Source organism: Mytilus trossulus, chromosome 4 (genome assembly GCF_036588685.1).
Source record: "Mytilus trossulus isolate FHL-02 chromosome 4, PNRI_Mtr1.1.1.hap1, whole genome shotgun sequence".
In the NCBI taxonomy this organism is placed as follows: domain Eukaryota; kingdom Metazoa; phylum Mollusca; class Bivalvia; order Mytilida; family Mytilidae; genus Mytilus; species Mytilus trossulus.
This window is the reverse complement of record NC_086376.1, coordinates 9,717,708-9,739,202: the sequence shown is the minus strand read 5'-3', so window position 1 is coordinate 9,739,202 and position 21,495 is coordinate 9,717,708. Positions and strand designations below refer to the sequence as shown.

The following is a 21,495-nucleotide window of genomic DNA, read 5'->3' as shown; positions in this document are numbered from 1 at the left end:
AAATGCACCACAGCACCTTTAAAAAAATCTTGCATCAATCTTTATATTGATCTGTATTTCTGTGCTGTGGATGCCCATCATCAAAATGACTAGCTAGCTGTTTTAAGATTTACTTTCAAGCTTAATAATTCATCATAAATAAATCAAGAGTTTTGTGAGAATTTTTCCAACACATTCACAACTTATAGGATACTAGCTAGGTACTCTGCTATTGCAAATAACGAGGGCATGTGGATAACACTTAACATTCATCTAGATCTTCTATTAACAAACTACACATGTACATCACCACACAAATAAAGAGGGTATGTGGATAACACTTAACATTCATCTAGATCTTCTATTAACAAACTACACATTATACATCACCACACAAATATGACAGATGCACATGTATACTTCTTTTTGTATTGTTTCCCTTCTTTGGTAAAAAGCTGACTCTTAATTTTATGTTTGTCATTTGAGAACTTGCAATTGACAAAACATGATTTACAGGGTGCTTTTATATATTTACCTGGAAAGTTCTTTGGCTTTGTTTATTGATGTTAATGCTTGGTCAAATTTATCCTCCTTTATTAGGCAAACAATTTTGCAATGAAATGCTGTTGCATCTGTACTGTCTTCTTGCAAAACTAAAACACACAAAAAAAAACCAGATAAATTTTAAATTGTCCCTCATAGATACAAGATTGTCAGAAATTAAACATTTAACGATAAATAAAAAGATTTTTTATCATGTTTATTATCATTTATCAATATTAAAGTTATTCTGAATCAGACTCATATAATTTTTCCTGTTTGTGTAGTATTGTCAATTTTGATGATCCAATACCTATTAAGTTTACTGGTTGGTAGATTCTTATAGACTCTCTATCAGGGATGTCAATAAGATTTGAAGTAGCAGGCTAAATCATAAAAGTAGGAGGCAACAATGTCGAACGGCGTAGCCGTTCGGCGCGACGAGCTTGCTCGTTACCCTTCACGGCGAGGGGTCTGGGGGCCGCTCAAGGCCCCCAGAATTTTTTTTTAAAATGGTGCAAAATCCTGCACTCTGGGGTGCTCCTGAACTCTAATTTTGTTCTTTGCAAACACCATTTTTATAATGATGATAAGGTAAATGAGCAGCAAGATGGTCATATTTTCTATAAAGTTGATCACATAAATACCATCAAGACTTTCAGCTAACAAGTTACTGAAGTTGTTTGCAGATCTTTGAGGAAAATGATGAAGGCGTTACTCTTTAAGACATGGTGATATTCAGGAAATTTGATTTTATTAGTTGAAAATATTTTTAATACAACTGTAGACATTGTAGACATGCAATTATTCAAATAGTTCTAACCCATAGAAAACATTTTTCAGTATTAATAATTTCAAATACTAATCACAATAAATCAAATGATTAATTCAATGGACTGTTTCAGGCAAAAATAAATGCACTTTGGTTAAATCACAATAATCTAGAATTCAAAATTGATACTATAAGTCAGAAGAGCATTAGTTAAGAAGCAAACAAAAGGAAAGAAAGAAATCTAAGATCTGCTTAAATTTTGGTGTTAAAATGACTTTTTATGAGTTATTAATTGGAGTCTCATATTTAAGAAAGGAAAAATGGGGTCATCATGGTCATGGGTCAACATATTTTACCCTGCACTATCATAGGGGAAAACAACGAAGATCAAACATCTGACAGAAATTCCAGAACCTGGTCTCTAAGTACATCCTTGAATGAAAATGCAAGGCTTACACTACTTTATAATCATAGGGAGACGTGACTTCTCTTTCTGGAACTGATAGGGAGGAGTGGTGAGATTTGAAAGAGAAGTTCTCCTTCGAACATTGTGCTGCAATGTTTGTTCTTTGCTACCAATATGTATAGTACAAAGGGTCATATGTGAATAATGTTCTTTTTATATTGTTCAATTTATATCTGAGTAAACAATTAAAGTAACAGTCCAAATTCAAAGTTATTTAAGTTAAGGTTCTAGTTAGAAACTACTAACAAGATATAGCACTAAAAAAGATTTTTTTAATGACACTGAGAAAGGGAAAGAAATTATAATATAAAAATTACAATTCAATAAGAAAAAAACTCTTGTTTATCATGTTTATGAAGTTCAGTGCTTTTGAAAAATCTAACATAAAAGTCTGTAAAATTGTGTCGAATGCATACTTTTTCCATTTGGGATAAAATTTCTTCTTTCAGCCAAGGATTTGTATAGTAGTAGTCTAACTATACAAATCCTTGTTTCAGCTGTTCCATTCGAGGGTCGTAGATATGGGCCGTAGTTATTATTGTAAAAGTACGGATTCCGGTCATAGCTGGTCCGTTTTCGATCTCTAGTTTACACATTAATGGCGGACGAAGTCCCGGGAAAATTTACAAAAATAAACGATGTTTGACAAGCTTTTTGGAACGGAATAGGACGTTTTTAATGCAATAAATGGATTACACATTAACCGGAGACAATTTTCATCACGTTCAAATGAAGTAACAAACTTATTTTGCCGCCGAAACTTAGATCGATGTACGCTTCTCTTGTCAACAAGTACTGCTGAATCTTGCGGAAGTGATAAAAAGTTGTCTTTTTATTAAATAATCTGCCTCACACTGTAAAGTCAATGCTTAAATCTTTGTTCTTTAGAAAAAGAATTGTTTATGTCTTAATTTCTATCATGATCAATTCATGATCGTTTCATCGAAAATTGAAAATTTTTTGAAAATATTATTTTTGACAATTTTGAAGTAGCCGGCGCCAAAAGCAGAAATACCCGGCGCATTTCGCCGGTTGCCGGCTTCTAATGACATCCCTGTCTATATATGCAGGCGATTTGGTGTCACAATATCGCAGTAGCATGAGTTCGAATCCCGGCGAGGGAAGAACAAAAAAATTGCGAAAGCAAATTTACAGGTCTAACATTGTTTTTAGATCTGTAAATTTGCTTTCGCAAATTATATATATACAACATATATACGTAGGTCACAAGCAGCTGCCAAAAATTAAACATATTTTTTTTTAATGTAGGGAAAGTCTTGCTATTTTTTAGGTGATTGTTCTTTTTATAACTATAAGAGTTATGTTACCTTTTACACAAATGAAATTTGTTTAATTTACACTCACTGCGAAAAATCATACAATAACTGAATAAGCAGCTGTCAAAACCCTAACATATTTTGAAAGAGGAAACTTTTGTTCATTAGAATTTTTGGAGAGGCAATAATCAGAAACATTTTTGAACATTACTTTTGTTGACTATCTTGAGAGCTCGATCATACTCCTGGTTGTTCTTATATTTGTTTAATTCTGCGTACAAATTCTGCAACACCGTCGCCTTTGCCATGCTGTCAAAATCCTAAACAGGAAGTTCTTGCAACAAAGTAAACATCCAACCACATCCGGAAACAATTTTGATTTAACTAACTACCATCTAGCCATATAACACAGCCTTATAATATCGTTATAAATATGTCGGCTTTGAATTAATACTTTTAGAAATTAAATAGTAGATTCAAAATTAATATTATTTTTCTGATTTCATGTTTGACAGCAAAAGAAAAAGGTTATCATTCCCAGTACTTTGAGTGCTATGAGTATGAACATGATGAGTCAAAGAGTTGTCTTTCTTTGAGGGTCACTGGTTCTCGGCTTGCTACAGTAAACCTATATGAGCTAAGTGTTTTATATTCAAGCAGATTCCAGTTCATCGAGCATACAGACAAAACAAACCAAGCTACATGTGTATTTACAGAGAACTCAATGCGAGTTTAGGTATTTAATTCATACTCTGAAAAGTTTTTGGTAGAAAATTTTTCGGTGAATCAAGATATTTCACATTTGATACACCTTATCGGGGTGAGTCTTTTCACCACCGAACACCACCGCACACCGCCGAACACCTTAAAAACCACCGACCACTAAGAAAAACTTTGATATTATACAATAAAACGATAAAATAAATTAAATTACATATAATTTAATCAATTTTTCGATTTTTCGAGCAGAAATCAATATAAGCAAAAACGTCTCCGGATTCATCACTTTCCGGATTACATTGTGTATGATAAAATTTAGTCCAAATAATTATGACGTCTGGGACGGCTTTTTTTTTTTTTTCTGGGACGCCTTCCTACGAAATAATTAGTAATGATAAGTTCAAGTATCCAGGATCTCTGTTCATCGTTTAGATTTTGATATTTTTCTCTTTTTATTATTATTGTTACAACTATTTTATAAAAGAGTTAGAAAAAGAAAAAATGGAAAAAAATTATTTGTCCATGACTCACATGAGGGTCAGCGGAGTTTAAAAAAATGGGGTGTTATAAGACTGTATTCTGTAGATATTTGGACTTTTAATCTTCTAATTTGTTGAATTAACAACTTGAATATTATATTTAATTCACATTGATAACGATAAAAGACAAAATAATGAACTTTTGGGGTGTTTGGTGGTGTTCGGCGCTGTGCGGTGGTGTTTGGTGGTGAAAAGACCTACCGACCTAATCGCTATTCATTCCATTCCGGATAAGTTCTTAAATTACACAACTTTTTCATCCAGTTGAAGCTATCTGGGATCCTGTTTAAACAATTCACCATGCATGATACTTTTTAATGAGACCTGTTTAAACTACTGTAAATACTTCAAACAAAATATTTTTTCACTTCAATTTTAATTTCGAAAAAAGTGAATCATACTATATCAAAGTTTCTTGATGATCACTTTCTAAAGTTTTTTCTCCCTCAGCTCACCATTGATAACCTCCATTTTTTTGGCCGCTGACCCAAACAGGAAGTTGTATAAATGACTGTTTTTCCCGGAATGGACTAAATAGCGATAAGGTGTATTATTCAGGCCGAACAAAAATATATGTAACGGGTCCGTTCGCATCTTAATACACTCGCACCATGGGTCTAATCGTACACTTATTTTATTTTGAAACCGGTTGAATATTTTAGATGTATTTTGAATATTATACAATTACTGTCTTTTGATGAGGTAAATATGTGGTTTTATTGACTTTTGAAAAACTGATATTTACTGAGGCCAATGGCCGAAGTGAAGGTCAGTTTTTCAAAATTCAAATAAACCCCATATTTACCGAAACAAAAGACAGTAATTGTTTTATTCCATATTCCAGGAGAAGAAAATGTATTTAATCACAAACATATACCAAAACAAATTTTACATAAAACATTTTACTATAACGTTGCATGCAAAAGCGTGTGACGTTAAGCGCGGTGAATAACACTTTTCAAGGTGAATATATATGCTTTTTTATTCAAATCCAATTCATATAAAGAAACCTACTAAAATAATACCAATATGGAATAATATACAATTACTGTCTTTTGGTGTGGTAACCACATATTTACCGAAACAAAAGACACTAAATGTTTTATTCCATATTCCGAGAGAAATTATTGTAATGGTTAATATTTACCAAAACCAATTGTACATCAAACGTTTTTTTACCAAAATTATACACGTAAAAGCACGCCACGTTTTGCACGGTGAATATCCTTTTTCCGCAGGTGAATATGCTTATTTATTCAAAATCCCATTCATATAGAAAAACCTACTAATATTCTATCAATATGGAATAATATACAATTACTGTCTTTTGGTGAGGTAAGTGTACAAACGTTTTTTTTACCAAAATTATACACGTAAAAGCACGCGACGTTTTGCGCGGTGAATATCCTTTTTCCGCAGGTGAATATGCTTATTTATTTAAAATCCCATTCATATAGAAAAACCTACTAATATTTTATCAATATGGAATAAATATAAATATTTTTAAAGTGAATAAAAAATTTTGAATTTATCATGTTTATTACATGAAATCTTATTTTTGGGGTATTTAGATGATTTATGAAATAATGGTAAATTTTGATTTATTTGATATTAATTTAAACTGAGAATACTTCTTCTTCTTCTATTCTGTACTTTCCACCTTTATCAGATGAACCACTTCAGTTGGAAAACCTCTTGATTTACTATAACTGAGTTATACATGAAAAAAAAATAAACTTTAATTTTTCATTACAAATTTTAATTATCATCTAAATTAGTTGTTACTGTATCATTTGGTACAAAAATCATTCCAGGTGACTTTTAAAAACAAATTATTTCAAAAGAGTGTGATACATGTACCTACCAACTATCACTTTAAACGTATTTACACTTTTGGTATTTAGCTGTATTTTGCCTCCGAATGACCTTATATCACCTCCGAATAACCTTTTGACGTAAAGCAACAATCACCTTTTAGTTGTAATATAATGTTTCAATACAAACATTTAATGTTACTTAAGTGTGAAATGGAAATTCTTCAGACAACAAAAGTTAGGGGTCATAGTCTGTCATGACTCAGTCAGGCGTCTAGAGATTGTTTTTATCCTTATTGATGTTTGTCTGTCCATCTGACATTGAAGAGACCCTCACATCTACTGTAAGTTTCCATCAGATGCTAAAAGACGAATTCCAAATAGGTTTTTATGTGTGTCCTTTACCGGAAATAGTTTGTCAATATTATATGTGCCTTTATGATGTTATTTACCAGATAGAGGGGATTATATATATATTGCCTGTATCCATGCACTATTTAAAGTTCATTAAGCTTCCTTTTGATCATCATTATGGAGGATAAACTAGATACAATGTGGGCATGTACTTTTATATTACAATTCCCCGATGACAGCAGAGCTTATTCACATATAAGAGTTCAATATCTTTTATAATTCGTGCAATACAGAGTCATATTTTCATGGTGTCCAAAATAATTTGACCTATACCATGTATACAATAAAATGTACAGTACAGTAATTCTTTTGTATATATAAACAGATTATTTTCTATTAATTTTCTATTTTCATGCAACCACTAATTCTTTATAGTGCTCAGGCCATGGTAAGAGATTATGGAGTTTTTCATTTATATTTGCACTTGTTTTTATTACTTTAAGGTTACACATACCCAGGATGTCTGTTTCTTCAAAAGACTATCAGCCTGCCTTGCCTGTGACAACCACCACTTCAACAGACCATCAGCCTGCCTTACCTGTGACAGCCACCACTTCAACAGACTATCAGCCTGCCTTGCCTGTGACAGGCACCACTTCAACAGACTATCAGCCTGCCTTGCCTGTGACAGCCACCACTTCAACAGACTATCAGCCTGCCTTGCCTGTGACAGCCACCACTTCAACAGACTATCAGCCTGTCTTGCCTGTGACAGCCACCACTTCAACAGACTCCATTTTAGATAATTCTATATCTAACATGTCTAATATTCACCCATTATCAAATGGATGTCTGATGAATGGATTTTTAGAAACAGAAGAAATAGTGAATTTGTTGACATCTTTTGTGTATCCTGACGCTCTAGACAACATTCCTGAAGGAATCAAAAACAATGTTTATTTTATAGTTAAGAATGATGACAATGTTGAAAGACAAAAACAGGGAGATCAAAGTGAATTTCCTGATGATTGTGGAGTATACAATTCTAATAGAGGAAAAGACCCAAAAACTTACTTCATTGTCAACCCAGAAGGCACACTTCAAATGTTATATAAAAGGGGGGATCAATTCTACTCTGCTCTGAGAATTAAAGGAAATTTAATATATTTACCACTGCAAACTCAACCCTCTTTGGATATCCTAATTGAGCTGAACAGGAACTATTTAACATTGAGCAATGATTCGTCATATTTGAGACGTGTGTCGTGGTTAGGAGGACATGATAATCATATTGCTGTAGTAGAATATGTTAAAAGTTATACAGAATCTATTCAAACAAGTGCCAATATTACAGATGAGATCACAGATATAATTCAAGATAAACTTTTGAATGTCAAAAGGAAACTTGAACATGATGAATCAAGTGGGCCCAGCTGTAAAAAACAAGCACATAACAAGAAGCTTAATGAAAACAACAGTCAGGGTAACTATTTCAAAAGGCAAACATTTTTATTCCAATTTCATTTTTTTTATATTTCTTTTACATTTTTTTTTATTAATGATATTTATGATTATTATTATTAAGTATTATTGGAAGCCAAGAAATTTTGAACTATACAGTTTAAAAAAAAAAATGCCATTTTTTTAAAGATATATGGTTAATGTCTTTTAAATACTCATTTTTAGATTGCCTGGCTCAATTGCATCATAGCAAACTATTGCAATCCATGAATAAGATCTACAAATTAATACATAACTTTTAATCAATTGGAAAAATGTTTGAGTTTGTAAATCAGTGTCAGACAAGTTTTCTAAAGAGAGTTATGCCCTTTTTAGAATAATTGTTTGATACTGATTTAAATGGATAGTCCTGGACCAATTTTAATTTGATTTCATTAAAGGTCTTGAATACTTTTGGTTCTTTTATATAAGCAGAAACTGACCAAGTATTATTGTGTATTTTTATTTGGATTTTGGACCCATGACAGTTTTTGGTCCAGCAATATAGCCTTTTAGTGCTTATAAAGCAAACACCAATCAAGCAATCAATTTGGTCCAAAATTAAACTTTTTTGTCTGATTTCAACAAAAATAATATCAATTGGGTTCTTTGATATGCTAAATCTAAGATTTTGGATTTTTTACCCCATTATCAAATTGCTCCACATTATGGTGGAAGGGTCGAGGAAAAAAATTGAATTCTTGTGGTTCTTTGATATGCTGAATCTAACCTTGTATCTAGATTTTGAATATTGGATCATCATAACAAATGTACAATTTCAAATTCTTTAAAAGTTCGAAGACAGTACATTTATCATGTGTCAGAAACCTATGCTGGTGTCAAATTTAAATTTGAAGCTGTTTGCTTGAATGTCCCGCCATTAAAACCAACTGTTCAGAGTTGAATCCAGTTCAATCTATGCAGTAGCATCAAGCTGCACCCTGTGGAGCTTTCTCTGCAGTAGCATCAAGCTGCACCCTGTGGAGCATTCTCTGTAGTAGCATCAAGCTGCACCCTGTGGAGCATTCTCTGCAGTAGCATCAAGCTGCACCCTGTGGAGCATTCTCTGCAGTAGCATCAAGCTGCACCCTGTGGAGCATTCTCTGCTGTAGCATCAAGCTGCACCCTGTGGAGCATTCTCTGCAGTATCATCAAGCTGCACCCTGTGGAGCATTCTCTGCAGTAGCATCAAGCTGCACCCTGTGGAGCATTCTCTGCAGTAGCATCAAGCTGCACCCTGTGGAGCATTCTCTGCAGTAGCATCAAGCTGCACCCAGTGGAGCAATTCAATCTCTGCAGTAGCATGTGGAGCATTTTTTAGCTTTTTTTTTTTACAATATTGAACCAAAGTGACTGCGAAATATTATTTAATATAGTTATAGAACTTTTCTAAGAAAGAGTTTTTAATTCTTTTGATTACTCAACTTTTGACCTTTTATTTAGATGATTTGGCTGAAAATAGAACATTGTCTTCTAATAACTACTTCTTGTCAACTGGATGTCTGAAGAAAGGGTTTATGGAGGCAGAAGAAATTGTGAAGTGGCTGACATCTTGTTTGTATGAAAAAGCCTACAATAATATTCCAAATGGAGTTAAAAATGATGTTTATTTTGTGGTAAAGAATGATGCAAATGTAGAAAGACGTAAAAAGGGAATCAATAGTAAATTTCCTGACGACTGTAAAGGATATACTCGCTCAAGTTCAGCAACCTCAAAAAAATACTTTGTGAATAACCCAGAAGGCAAGCTTAGGTTTGTATATAAAAGGGGTGAACAATATTGCTATATAAAGACAGTCAAAAGGAAACAAATATTCTATCCGCTTGAAACTCAGCCATCTTCAGAAAATATAAATGTACTGTATAGAAAATATTCCACATCGAAGAAGGATTCCACATTCAAAAGACGTGTATCATGGTTGGGAGAAAATGAAAATCATCTTGCCTTAGTAGAATATTCTGGGATATTTCCTGGACTAAAGCAACAAAGTAATTGTAAAGATACAGACTCTTTTCAAACTAGTGTTACGTCTGAGATGTCAGATATGCTACAAGATACTACAAGTTCCAGCATAACAAAACATACATATGACATGAAGCACAATGGCAGTTGGGGTAATTATTTCTATTCACTTATTTGTTTTTAAAGTTTTGTTTTTTGTGTTTTTTTTTATAATTTTCAATAAAATCAAATCATATTTTTTCAGTTTCCTCTTGAAACAAACTACATTTTGTCTGAGACTACTTGTTCTTGTTTCTTGTTAAGAAAGGAGTAGGTCCAGTAACAGTGGCGGATTCAGAGGGGGGTGTAGAGGGCGTACGCCCCCTTATCTTCGACTTTTTTTCTTAATTAAAATTTAAAATTTTCGCACCCCCTTTCCAAAATCCTGGATCCTCCCCTGAGTAAGACCACTTTTTTGGCCCCAAAATATAACAGTTTTACAAAATTGTTAAAATGTAAACTTTTAGTTATTTATTGCACAGTAAAATGCTTCTGCTACATAAATATGGACTGTTTTTGACAATACCATGCACATATATTGGGTACAGCACCATTAAGTACTGAAAACTTCACAATTCTAGCATTTTAGTTAAATTTTAGACGGTTTTTGTGTAAAACGTAAGTGGCAACATTCGTGTTCATCCTTAATATTGAAATGCAAGTTGTATTTTATGATAATACATAACATATATAAAGGTTGAGGATGAACACAGAAACTTCTTTTATATAAGCTGAAACTGACCAAGTATTATTGTGTATTTTTATTTGGATTTTGGACCCATGGCAGTTTTTGGTCCAGCAATAAAGCCTTTTAGTGCTCATGCAAGGTAAAGCAAACTCCAATCAATCAATCAATTAGGTCCAAAATTAAACTTTTTTGTTTGATTTCAACAAAAAATAATATCAATTGGGTTCTTTGATATGCCAAATCTAAGGATGTATTTAGATTTTGGATTTTTTACCCCATTATCTAATTGCTCCACATTATGGTCCGAAGGGTCGAAGAAAAAAAAATGAATTCTTGTGGTTCTTTGATATGCTGAATCTAACCTTGTATTTAGGTTTTGAATATTGGATCATCATAACAAATGTCCAATTCAAATTCTTTAAAGTTGGAAGACAATACATTTATCTTGTGTCAGAAACCTATGCTGGTGTCAAATTTAAATTCGGAGCTGTTTGCTCAAATGTCCTGCCATTAAAACCAACTGTTCAGAGTTGAATCCAGTTCAACCTCTGCAGTAGCATCAAGCTGCACCCTTTGGAGGATTTTTTAGCTTTTTTTTTTACAATATTGAACCAAACTGACTGCAAAGTATTATTTATAGTTAAAGAACTTTTCTAAAAAAGAGTTTTTAATTCTTTTGATTACTTATCTTTTGACCTTTTATTTAGATGATTTGGCTGAAAATAGAACATTGTCCTGTACATGCTCTAATAACTACTTCTTGTCAACTGGATGTCTGAAGAAAGGGTTTATGGAGGCAGAAGAAATTGTGAAGCGGCTGACATCTTGTTTGTATGAAAAAGCCTACAATAATATTCCAAATGGAGTTAAAAATTACGTTTATTTTGTCGTAAAGAATGATGCAAATGTAGAAAGACGTAAAAAGGGATTCAAAAGTAAATTTCCTGACGACTGTCAAGGATATAGTCAATCAAATTCATCAACCAATAAAAATTACTTATTGAATAACAAAGAAGGCAATCTTAGGTTTGTATACAAAAGGGGTGAACAATTTTGCTATTCAAAGACAGTCAAAGGGAAAAAAATATTCTATCCGCTTGAAACTCAGCCATCTCCAGAAAATATAATTGTACTGTATAGATACTATACCACATCGAAGAAGGATTCCACATTCAAGAGACATGTTTCATGGTTGGGAGAAAATGAAAATCATCTTGCCTTAGTAGAATATTCTGGGATATTTCCTGGACTAAAGCAACAAAGTAATTGTAAAGATACAGACTCTATTCAAACTAGTGTTACGTCTGAGATGTCAGATATGCTACAAGATACTACAAGTTCCAGTATTACAAAACATATATATGACATGAAGCACAATGGCAGTTGGGGTAATTATTTTTATTCACTTATTTGTTTTTAAAGATTTTTTTTTTTTTTTTTTTTTATAATTTTCAATAAAATCAAATCATATTTTTTCAGTTTCCTCATGAAACAAACTTCATTTTGCCTGAGACTACTTATAGGGTACTTATAGTAGTCTCAGATTTTGTTAAGAAATTTTATTTTATTTTTTTAAAGGAACAACCATTACAGTATTTTCCCTAAAACAAAATTAATGAAAAAATATATTCTGGTCATGCTGGTCAACCAGACATAGATTTATAACTGATAAATATTTCAAAATACTATATATGTTAATTTAAAAGTCAATATTTCATTAAAGTAAGCTTATTTTTAACATACTTTTTTGAAAAATCCTATGTGAATGAATGAATCAATTCATTTAAAAAAAAACCATGTCCCCTACAAAAGATAAATGGTTGGTGACTTTTACTAGATATTTGTAATTAATGTTATTTAAGCAATGACTGTAATATTTTTTCTGTCTATGAAGAAATAACATAAAATATGTTTTGCACTATGAATAACCTGTGTAGCGGGTTATTTAAAGTGTGCACCACATTTTTACAATGTAGCTCACCTCATTTTTAGCTCACCTGGTCCAACCAAGATGGCCGCCACAGCTAAAAATAGAACATAGGGGTAAAATGCAGATTTTGGCTTATTACTCAAAAACCAAAGCATTTAGAGCAAATCTGACATGATGTAAAATTGTTCATCAGGTCAAGATCTATCTGCCCTGAAATTTTCAGATGAATCGGACAACCCATTGTTGGGTTGCTGCCCCTGAATTGGTAATTTTAAGGAAATTTTGCTGTTTTTGGTTATTATCTTGAATATTATTATATATTTTTATTATTATATTAAACTGTAAACAGCTATCATTATGATGTTCAGCAAAGTAAGATTTACAAATAGGTTGGCATGACTGAAATTGTCAGTTGACCCCTTTAGGAGTTATTGCCCTTTATAGTAAATTTTTAACAATTTTTCGTAAATCTTAGTAATCTATTACAAAAATCTTCTCCTCTGAAACTACTGGGCCAAGTTAATTATAGATGGAGATAATTGTAAGCAGCTAGAATGTTCAGTAAATTAAGATGTACAAACACATCACCATCACCAAATCACAATTTTGTCATGAATTCATCTGCGTCCTTTGTTTAATATTCACATAGACCAAGGTGAGCGACACAGGCTCTTTAGAGCCTATAGTTTATGTTATTTCTAATAGACAGAAAACATATTACAGTCATTTCTTATAATTTAATTCTTCATTCCATTTAAACAGAGTAAATCTTGGAAAAGCTTTGATGACGTCACAGTCACATGACAAAATTATGTCTATGAGCTTATAAACAAAACTATGTCAGCCAATCAGAAGTTGCATTACATCCAAAATTAAATAATATGTGAATGTAAATAGATAGACAACTTTGGAAATTATGCACTTTCCCGTAAATTTCCTATTTCTCAATGCTTTAAAAGAATGACTGTATTCATACATTTTCAAGTGTATCAATTATCATGGATTGAAGAACATTTTTTTGGGGATACGATTGCTGTCAAGCAATCTGTAGACTTTTACCATTGACCCTATGACACACTCCCTCACGTCATTCGTTTTATTCTAAACATTCGGCAACATCTCAGATTCTTATGATTGTCTTGCTTTAAAAGGTAAAAACAATCAAAACAATTGAACATAAACAACTTTCCTGTAATGTTTTACTCATAATCTTCATGTATGATATTTTCCTTGACTTATATGCGTGTTTTTAACAATACGGAAAATCAGAATTAAACAGTATTTATATTTAGTGTTTTTATAAATTTAGAAACACGTCAGAGGGAATTCCCAAATTTTGATAACTTGCGAGAGTTCTCTGAATAGATATGGCACAAAATGTGCACCTGAATATAGGTATCTTGTTTTGTTACCCCCATTGAAGCAATGGTTACATTGGTTACATTGGTTACACACATGGATCTTTAGTAACTGATATGCAATGCTGGCTTTATCTGTTGCAAACTGTACATGAATGGCTGTCCATGGGGAATCCAGTAAAAATTTGTAACCGGCCTGTGAAAGTCTGGTAAAATTTGTAACCGGCCTGTGAAAGTCTGGTTACAATGGTTACATGCATGGGAAATCAGGTTACACTGGTTACATACATGCAGAATTGGGTTACAGTGCAACATGCATGGAGAAATCAGTAACAATGGTTACACACATGGGAAAGTTGGGTTAAAATGGTTACATGCATGGAGAATCAGGTTACAATGGTTACATGCATGGGAAAGACTGGTTACAATGGTTACATGCATGGAGAATCATGTTATAATGGTTACATACATGGGAAAGTTGGGTTACAATGGTTACATGCATGGGGGAATCAGGTTACAATGGTAACATACATGGGGAATCAGGTTACAATGGTTACACGCATGGAAAATCAGGTTACAATGGTTACATGCATGGAGAATTAGGTTACAATGGTTACACGCATGGAGAATAAGGTTACAATGGTTACATACATGGGGAATCAGGTTACAATGGTTACATGCATGGGGAATCTGGTTACAATGGTAACATGTATGGGGAATCTGGTTACAATGGTTACATGCATGGAGAATTAGGTTACAATGGTTACACGCATGGAGAATTAGGTTACAATGGTTACATACATGGGGAGTCTGGTTACAATGGTTACATACATGGGGAATCAGGTTACAATGGTTACGTGCATGGGGAATCCGGTTACAATGGTTACATACATGGGGAATCAGGTTACAATGGTTACACGCATGGAGAATTAGGTTACAATGGTTACATACATGGGGATTCTGGTTACAATGGTTACACGCATGGAGAATTAGGTTACAATGGTTACATGCATGGGGAATCTGGTTACAATGGTAACATACATGGGAGAATCAGGTTACAATGGTTACATACATGGAGACTTAGGTTACAATGGTTACATACATGGAGAATCAGGTTACAATCGTTACACGCATGGAGAATTAGGTTACAATGGTTACATACATGGAGAATTAGGTTACAATGGTTACACGCATGGAGAATTAGGTTACAATTGTTACATGCATGGGGAAATCAGGTTACAATGGTTACATACATGGGGATTCTGGTAACAATGGTTACACGCATGGAGAATTAGGTTACAATGGTTACATGCATGGGGAATCTGGTTACAATGGTAACATACATGGGAGAATCAGGTTACAATGGTTACATACATGGAAACTTAGGTTACAATGGTTACATACATGGAGAATCAGGTTACAATGGTTACACGCATGGAGAATTAGGTTACAATGGTTACATACATGGAGAATTAGGTTACAATGGTTACACGCATGGAGAATTAGGTTACAATGGTTACATGCATGGGGAAATCAGGTTACAATGGTTACATACATGGGGATTCAGGTTACAATGGTAACACGCATGGAGAATTAGGTTACAATGGTTACATACATGGGGAATCAGGTTACAATGGTTACATGCATGGGAAAATCAGGTTACAATGGTTACATACATGGGGGAATCAGGTTACAATGGTTACATACATGGGGAATCAGGTTACAATGGTTACATGCATGGGAAAATCAGGTTACAATGGTTACATACATGGGAGAATCAGGTTACAATGGTTACATACATGGAGACTTAGGTTACAATGGTTACATACATGGAGAATCAGGTTACAATGGTTACACGCATGGAGAATTAGGTTACAATGGTTACATACATGGAGAATCAGGTTACAATGGTTACACACATGGAGAATTAGGTTACAATGGTTACATACATGGGGAATCAGGTTACAATGGTTACATGCATGGGGAATCTGGTTACAATGGTTACATGTATGGGGAATCTGGTTACAATGGTTACATGCATGGGGATTCTGGTTACAATGGTTACACGCATGGAGAATTAGGTTACAATGGTTACATGCATGGGGAATCTGGTTACAATGGTAACATACATGGGAGAATCAGGTTACAATGGTTACATACATGGAGACTTAGGTTACAATGGTTACATACATGGAGAATCAGGTTACAATGGTTACACGCATGGAGAATTAGGTTACAATGGTTACATACATGGAGAATTAGGTTACAATGGTTACACGCATGGAGAATTAGGTTACAATGGTTACATGCATGGGGAAATCAGGTTACAATGGTTACATACATGGGGATTCAGGTTACAATGGTTACACGCATGGAGAATTAGGTTACAATGGTTACATACATGGGGAATCAGGTTACAATGGTTACATGCATGGGAAAATCAGGTTACAATGGTTACATACATGGGGGAATCAGGTTACAATGGTTACATACATGGGGAATCAGGTTACAATGGTTACATGCATGGGAAAATCAGGTTACAATGGTTACATACATGGGAGAATCAGGTTACAATGGTTACATACATGGAGACTTAGGTTACAATGGTTACATACATGGAGAATCAGGTTACAATGGTTACACGCATGGAGAATTAGGTTACAATGGTTACATGCATGGGGAAATCAGGTTACAATGGTTACATACATGGGGATTCAGGTTACAATGGTAACACGCATGGAGAATTAGGTTACAATGGTTACATACATGGGGAATCAGGTTACAATGGTTACATGCATGGGAAAATCAGGTTACAATGGTTACATACATGTGGGAATCAGGTTACAATGGTTACATACATGGGGAATCAGGTTACAATGGTTACATGCATGGGAAAATCAGGTTACAATGGTTACATACATGGGAGAATCAGGTTACAATGGTTACATACATGGAGACTTAGGTTACAATGGTTACATACATGGAGAATCAGGTTACAATGGTTACACGCATGGAGAATTAGGTTACAATGGTTACATACATGGAGAATCAGGTTACAATGGTTACACGCATGGAGAATTAGGTTACAATGGTTACATACATGGAGAATTAGGTTACAATGGTTACACGCATGGAGAATTAGGTTACAATTGTTACATGCATGGGGAAATCAGGTTACAATGGTTACATACATGGGGATTCTGGTAACAATGGTTACACGCATGGAGAATTAGGTTACAATGGTTACATGCATGGGGAATCTGGTTACAATGGTAACATACATGGGAGAATCAGGTTACAATGGTTACATACATGGAAACTTAGGTTACAATGGTTACATACATGGAGAATCAGGTTACAATGGTTACACGCATGGAGAATTAGGTTACAATGGTTACATACATGGAGAATTAGGTTACAATGGTTACACGCATGGAGAATTAGGTTACAATGGTTACATGCATGGGGAAATCAGGTTACAATGGTTACATACATGGGGATTCAGGTTACAATGGTAACACGCATGGAGAATTAGGTTACAATGGTTACATACATGGGGAATCAGGTTACAATGGTTACATGCATGGGAAAATCAGGTTACAATGGTTACATACATGGGGGAATCAGGTTACAATGGTTACATACATGGGGAATCAGGTTACAATGGTTACATGCATGGGAAAATCAGGTTACAATGGTTACATACATGGGAGAATCAGGTTACAATGGTTACATACATGGAGACTTAGGTTACAATGGTTACATACATGGAGAATCAGGTTACAATGGTTACACGCATGGAGAATTAGGTTACAATGGTTACATACATGGAGAATCAGGTTACAATGGTTACACACATGGAGAATTAGGTTACAATGGTTACATACATGGGGAATCAGGTTACAATGGTTACATGCATGGGGAATCTGGTTACAATGGTTACATGTATGGGGAATCTGGTTACAATGGTTACATGCATGGGGATTCTGGTTACAATGGTTACACGCATGGAGAATTAGGTTACAATGGTTACATGCATGGGGAATCTGGTTACAATGGTAACATACATGGGAGAATCAGGTTACAATGGTTACATACATGGAGACTTAGGTTACAATGGTTACATACATGGAGAATCAGGTTACAATGGTTACACGCATGGAGAATTAGGTTACAATGGTTACATACATGGAGAATTAGGTTACAATGGTTACACGCATGGAGAATTAGGTTACAATGGTTACATGCATGGGGAAATCAGGTTACAATGGTTACATACATGGGGATTCAGGTTACAATGGTTACACGCATGGAGAATTAGGTTACAATGGTTACATACATGGGGAATCAGGTTACAATGGTTACATGCATGGGAAAATCAGGTTACAATGGTTACATACATGGGGGAATCAGGTTACAATGGTTACATACATGGGGAATCAGGTTACAATGGTTACATGCATGGGAAAATCAGGTTACAATGGTTACATACATGGGAGAATCAGGTTACAATGGTTACATACATGGAGACTTAGGTTACAATGGTTACATACATGGAGAATCAGGTTACAATGGTTACACGCATGGAGAATTAGGTTACAATGGTTACATGCATGGGGAAATCAGGTTACAATGGTTACATACATGGGGATTCAGGTTACAATGGTAACACGCATGGAGAATTAGGTTACAATGGTTACATACATGGGGAATCAGGTTACAATGGTTACATGCATGGGAAAATCAGGTTACAATGGTTACATACATGGGGGAATCAGGTTACAATGGTTACATACATGGGGAATCAGGTTACAATGGTTACATGCATGGGAAAATCAGGTTACAATGGTTACATACATGGGAGAATCAGGTTACAATGGTTACATACATGGAGACTTAGGTTACAATGGTTACATACATGGAGAATCAGGTTACAATGGTTACACGCATGGAGAATTAGGTTACAATGGTTACATACATGGAGAATCAGGTTACAATGGTTACACACATGGAGAATTAGGTTACAGTAACAATGGTTACATACATGGGGAATCAGGTTACAATGGTTACATGCATGGGGAATCTGGTTACAATGGTTACATGTATGGGGAATCTGGTTACAATGGTTACATGCATGGGGATTCTGGTTACAATGGTTACACGCATGGAGAATTAGGTTACAATGGTTACATGCATGGGGAATCTGGTTACAATGGTAACATACATGGGAGAATCAGGTTACAATGGTTACATACATGGAGACTTAGGTTACAATGGTTACATACATGGAGAATCAGGTTACAATGGTTACACGCATGGAGAATTAGGTTACAATGGTTACATACATGGAGAATTAGGTTACAATGGTTACACGCATGGAGAATTAGGTTACAATGGTTACATGCATGGGGAAATCAGGTTACAATGGTTACATACATGGGGATTCAGGTTACAATGGTTACACGCATGGAGAATTAGGTTACAATGGTTACATACATGGGGAATCAGGTTACAATGGTTACATGCATGGGAAAATCAGGTTACAATGGTTACATACATGGGGGAATCAGGTTACAATGGTTACATACATGGGGAATCAGGTTACAATGGTTACATGCATGGGAAAATCAGGTTACAATGGTTACATACATGGGAGAATCAGGTTACAATGGTTACATACATGGAGACTTAGGTTACAATGGTTACATACATGGAGAATCAGGTTACAATGGTTACACGCATGGAGAATTAGGTTACAATGGTTACATACATGGAGAATCAGGTTACAATGGTTACACACATGGAGAATTAGGTTACAATGGTTACATACATGGGGAATCGGGTTACAATGGTTATATGCATGGGAAAATCAGGTTACAATGGTTACATACATGGGAAAATCAGGTTACAATGGTTACATGCATGGAGAATCAGGTTACAATGGTTACACGCATGGAGAATTAGGTTGCAATGGTTACATACATGGGGAATCAGGTTACAATGGTTACATGCATGGGGAATCTGGTTACAATGGTTACACGCATGGAGAATTAGGTTACAATGGTTACATGCTTGGAGAATTAGGTTACAATGGTTACATACATGGGGAATCAGGTTACAATGGTTACATGCATGGGGAATCTGGTTACAATGGTTACACGCATGGAGAATTAGGTTACAATGGTAACACACATGGGGAATCAGGTTACAATTGTTACATGCATAGAGAATTAGGTTACAATGGTTATATACCTGAAACTTTGGTGAATTGTTTAAATCATATGTAAATTTAAGTAACATATTATATTCATTTCACTGTTTAGAAAATTGTTCATAAGCCTTGTCAAAAGAAAATCTATTAAATTTTAATAATATTTCTTTTAAAAATGCAAACTTTTTTTTAAATAAGTTTTATGTCCGGTCTTATATGATGTCGTCTGTGTTGCCCAAAGACACATTTGGTTTTTAAGACAAAAAGGTTTAATGAATGCATCTCTATAAAATTTTACTAGAATGTTCAATACCACAAAGAGGAAGTTTGGATTGATTTTGGGGTTTGTGGTACCAAAGGTTAAGAAATAAGAGACCAAAAAGGGGACCAAAAATAAGCATTTATATTGTAGTTTCAAGGAACCACAACTTGTGTGTTAGTGTATGGATCTCTCTGAAATTGTAACACAAGGTTCTATATCACAATTGGAAGACTGGGTATGAGTTTGTCTCAACATACTATGAATGGACTTTTCAAGGTCATAACTTAAAAGTCTGTTGTTGTCCCGACACATTTATACTTTATGATAAATCTGTTTGAAAATGTCTGGATATGCATGTACAAGTATCTAAACTGACTTGGTGTCTTCTGTGAGTAAAATAAATTTATTTTTTTCTGCAACAGACCTCAGAGACTACTATAACACAGTAATTTCAGGACCAACTTAGTCAAGGTCATTAAACTCCACTAGAAGCAGGACTTTGTTAATGTTCACGTCAAGATCAATTACTTTAATATAACATTCAGCCTGGGATTATTCTTTTAAATAATTGTTTTATCTGAATTCACCAATTTTAAGTGATTATGATGGTGTGTTTTTTTTGGTAAACGGACAAAGTCACAGGACAAAAATTCACAGAACATGCAGTCACTAATTTGGTAGGACAAAAAGTCACAAATAATTTATTGACAATTGTTTAAATATAAAAGACAAATATCTTGAAATATTTACTTTTTAATTCATATATTCATATTAAAGTTTAGGAAATGTGTCATTATACTTGAAAAGTCAAGACTTATTTAATTTCAATCATGCTAAAGATATATTTCTTGGCACCATGAAGCCATTTAATTTATTATTTAGTGACAAACTACTTTAACATTTTGTTTTTTTTTAACAATTATTTGATCATCTGTTATATTTTTTTGATAAATTTGTTTACAAAGTTGGTTAATATATAATAGTTCAAGAAAAATACAAAAATATTTTTGTAGAAATAATCAGTTATTATTCAAAGAAAATAATCAGAAAAAATGATTTGTGACTTTTAGTCTGTGACATTTT

The 21,495-nt window shown here is 34.1% G+C and overlaps 2 protein-coding genes across 3 annotated transcripts in view; one reads left to right on the top strand and one right to left on the bottom strand.

The window, feature by feature from the left end:
• The window catches only part of LOC134714622 (signal recognition particle subunit SRP72-like), a 38,017-nt gene extending 34,594 nt beyond the window's left edge, over positions 1 to 3,423 (bottom strand). Inside the window, exons 1-2 of the mRNA XM_063576015.1 lie at positions 3,246 to 3,423; positions 515 to 632 (exon numbers count right to left, since the gene is read on the bottom strand). Coding sequence (XP_063432085.1) covers positions 515 to 632; positions 3,246 to 3,342 — 215 coding nt within the window. The 5' untranslated portion in view covers positions 3,343 to 3,423. The remainder of the gene's footprint in view (positions 1 to 514; positions 633 to 3,245) is intronic.
• A 215-nt stretch (positions 3,424 to 3,638) lies between these two features.
• The window catches only part of LOC134714621 (uncharacterized), a 35,167-nt gene continuing 17,310 nt past the window's right edge, over positions 3,639 to 21,495 (top strand). Inside the window, exons 1-4 of one of the 2 annotated variants that reach the window (XM_063576012.1) lie at positions 3,639 to 3,770; positions 6,965 to 7,944; positions 9,405 to 10,076; positions 11,359 to 12,039. In XM_063576012.1, the coding sequence (XP_063432082.1) occupies positions 6,981 to 7,944; positions 9,405 to 10,076; positions 11,359 to 12,039 (2,317 nt within the window). In that variant the 5' untranslated portion in view covers positions 3,639 to 3,770; positions 6,965 to 6,980. The remainder of the gene's footprint in view (positions 3,771 to 6,964; positions 7,945 to 9,404; positions 10,077 to 11,358; positions 12,040 to 21,495) is intronic. The other variant, XM_063576013.1, reaches the window with a different exon arrangement.